The following is a 2,380-nucleotide window of genomic DNA, read 5'->3' on the forward strand; positions in this document are numbered from 1 at the left end:
TGGGTATTATTTGCGATGGTGCTGGAATTACTTGCAGGAGTAAGAGGAAGGTGACATGGTTGGATATCCCTTAGCTCTGATTCCAAAATGGAGTTTAGGGTTAAAACAAAAATTTCAAAGAGAAGAGATGAAGAAAAAACCAGCTCAAAAACAAAGTTTGGACAACGTACACTTTATTTATAAGAGAGTTTGTGGTAACAAACTATATAGGTGGATTATTTATAAGAGAGTTTGCAAGGTAACTAAAAAAATTAAAAAGGTCGGCCTTAACTAATTACACATATTAGTGCTTTATCAGGGAGAGGTGGCAACGACAGAGGCGACTATGGAGCTTACCTCAACAACGGTGATGTTCTGCCTTTCTAGGTCAGTGTTGTTTCTTGGTGATCTCTCCATGGGAATTGGCCATTTTCCCACTAAATTCACCCGGTGTCTTTGAACTCCAGGGGACATTGCTAAGAATAAGACCAGTTTGATAAAGAATGAGCTCAACTTCTAGGATGTATTATTGGGTTGGCCATTTGAACTGTGATCACAAATGCACTCTTGTGGGGGTAACATGCTCTTTCTTTATTCAAATGGGCATATACTAAACAAGTGGGAGTGGAAGATGCACCAAATCCAAATGAAATTAGCTGAGATTCAAATTGATCTACCAACATGCCAAAGGAATAAATCATATTCAATTTTCCATGATATAGCAGGCGATATTTTTAAAAGCAGTATTGTAAACAATCGCCTAGCAAGCCAATAACTAAGAATGGAGGACCCCTGGCCAAGATGAACAAACCATGAAAACATTAAAATACAGCCTCTCAGCCCAAACTTTCTATTAAACTTGGCACACGAATATGGTCTGGAGAGTGTGAAAGAAGAAAAATGAGTAATCCACATGTTCTTGTAGTACCCTTCCTTGGACAAGGTTATGTACTTCCTCTAATGGAGTTATCTCTATGCTTAGCGAAACATGGCTTCAGAATCACATTTTTGAACATCGAGATCAATCATAAGATGATCATGAATGAATGGAAATAGGAGGACAACATAGGGGATTGACTTCGTCTGGTTTGGATCCCTGATGGGTTGGAATTCGATGAGGACAGGAAAAATTCAGATAAGTTTAGTGAAGCAATCTGGGGGATTATGGCCAAGAAGCTGGAGGAGCTCATAGAAGAGACAAATGGAGCTGATGATGAGAAGATCACTTGTGTTGTTGTTGACCAGGGCATGGGAAGCGCCCTGGAAATTGCAGCCAAGATGGGGATTCATCAAGCTTCCTTCTGTCATATGGTCATCACAAAGATGGCCTTGCTACTAAGCATTCCCAACCTGATCAATGATGGAATCATAAGCAATGAAGGTGAGGCCATCTAACACTAACTTCCCTAATGTTTTTGTTTTCTTTCTTTTCTTTTCAATGGTCTCAATCTGCATAATATGATAGAATAATGATAGGAATTGTATAGATTGATGAGACTTATATTTCTCCCAATGATCTAAATTCTGAGTTTGAAAACGAATTTGTGTTAGATTTTAATTACAAGAACTCTAGCAAAAAACCAGATGATTCGAGTATCGCCAACCATTCCTGCCACTGACCCTCAAAATTTTATGTGGATTCGCATGGTTGAGTTAACCATTCAGAAAGGCATGTTTAACTTTCTAGTGAGAAATAACAAAGCTTTGGAACTGGCAAAGTAGCTGATTTGCAACACTGCTTATGATCTCAAGCTTGCAACATTTGCCTTGGCTTTAGACATCATACCTATAGGCCCACTTTTGGCTAGCAATCGGCTTGGAAATTCAATAGGGAACTTTTGGCCAGAAGATCCAACTTGTTTGAAATGGCTGGATCAGCAGCCACCCTGCTCAATCATATATGTTGTCTTTGGCAGCCTCACAATCTTTAACAAGCAACAGTTCCAGGAGTTGGCAATGGGGCTTGAACTCTCCAACAGACCATTCTTATGGATTGTGCAATCATATAGTACTGACAGCAGAAATGACGTCTACCCGAAAGGATTTCTAGAGAGAATAGGCACTTGAGGGAAAATTGTGCACTGGGCTCCTCAGCAGAAGGTTCTGAGTCATCCTTCTGTTGCTTGTTTCTTTAGTAGTTGTGGTTGGAACTCTACCATGGAAGGTGTGAGCAATGGGCTCCATTTCTTGTGTTGACCTTACTTTGTTGACCAGTTCTTCAATGAGAGCTTCATTTGTGATTTTTGGAATGTTGGATTGAGGTTTAAACCAGACCAAAATGGGATCATCAAATGTGTAGAAATCAAAATTAAGATTGAGCAAGTACTTGGTGTTGGGTTTTTCCTCATGTGGAAGGCCCAAATTAAAAACCCAAAATTTAAGGTCTCTTAGGCCTTTATAT

The 2,380-nt window shown here is 39.5% G+C and overlaps 1 protein-coding gene across 1 annotated transcript; it reads left to right on the forward strand.

The window, feature by feature from the left end:
- Positions 1-1,143: 1,143 nt before the first annotated feature.
- LOC109123288 (UDP-glycosyltransferase 83A1-like) lies at positions 1,144-2,046 on the forward strand. Its single transcript, XM_019222550.1, has 2 exons — positions 1,144-1,360; positions 1,757-2,046. Exons 1-2 carry the CDS (start codon positions 1,144-1,146, stop codon positions 2,044-2,046), a joined length of 507 nt encoding a protein of 168 aa, XP_019078095.1.
- The last annotated feature ends 334 nt before the right edge of the window (positions 2,047-2,380 follow it).

This window comes from Vitis vinifera, chromosome 10 (assembly GCF_030704535.1).
Source record: "Vitis vinifera cultivar Pinot Noir 40024 chromosome 10, ASM3070453v1".
Classification (NCBI taxonomy): domain Eukaryota; kingdom Viridiplantae; phylum Streptophyta; class Magnoliopsida; order Vitales; family Vitaceae; genus Vitis; species Vitis vinifera.

Bases quoted from the DNA above. Each gene is read 5' to 3' on its own strand.
- LOC109123288 (XM_019222550.1), top strand. From the start codon at position 1,144: ATGGCCAAGAAGCTGGAGGAGCTCATAGAAGAGACAAATGGAGCTGAT. The intron at 1,361-1,756 runs GTGAGGCCATCT...CCTTGGCTTTAG, and splicing joins TGGAATCATAAGCAATGAAG to ACATCATACCTATAGGCCCA.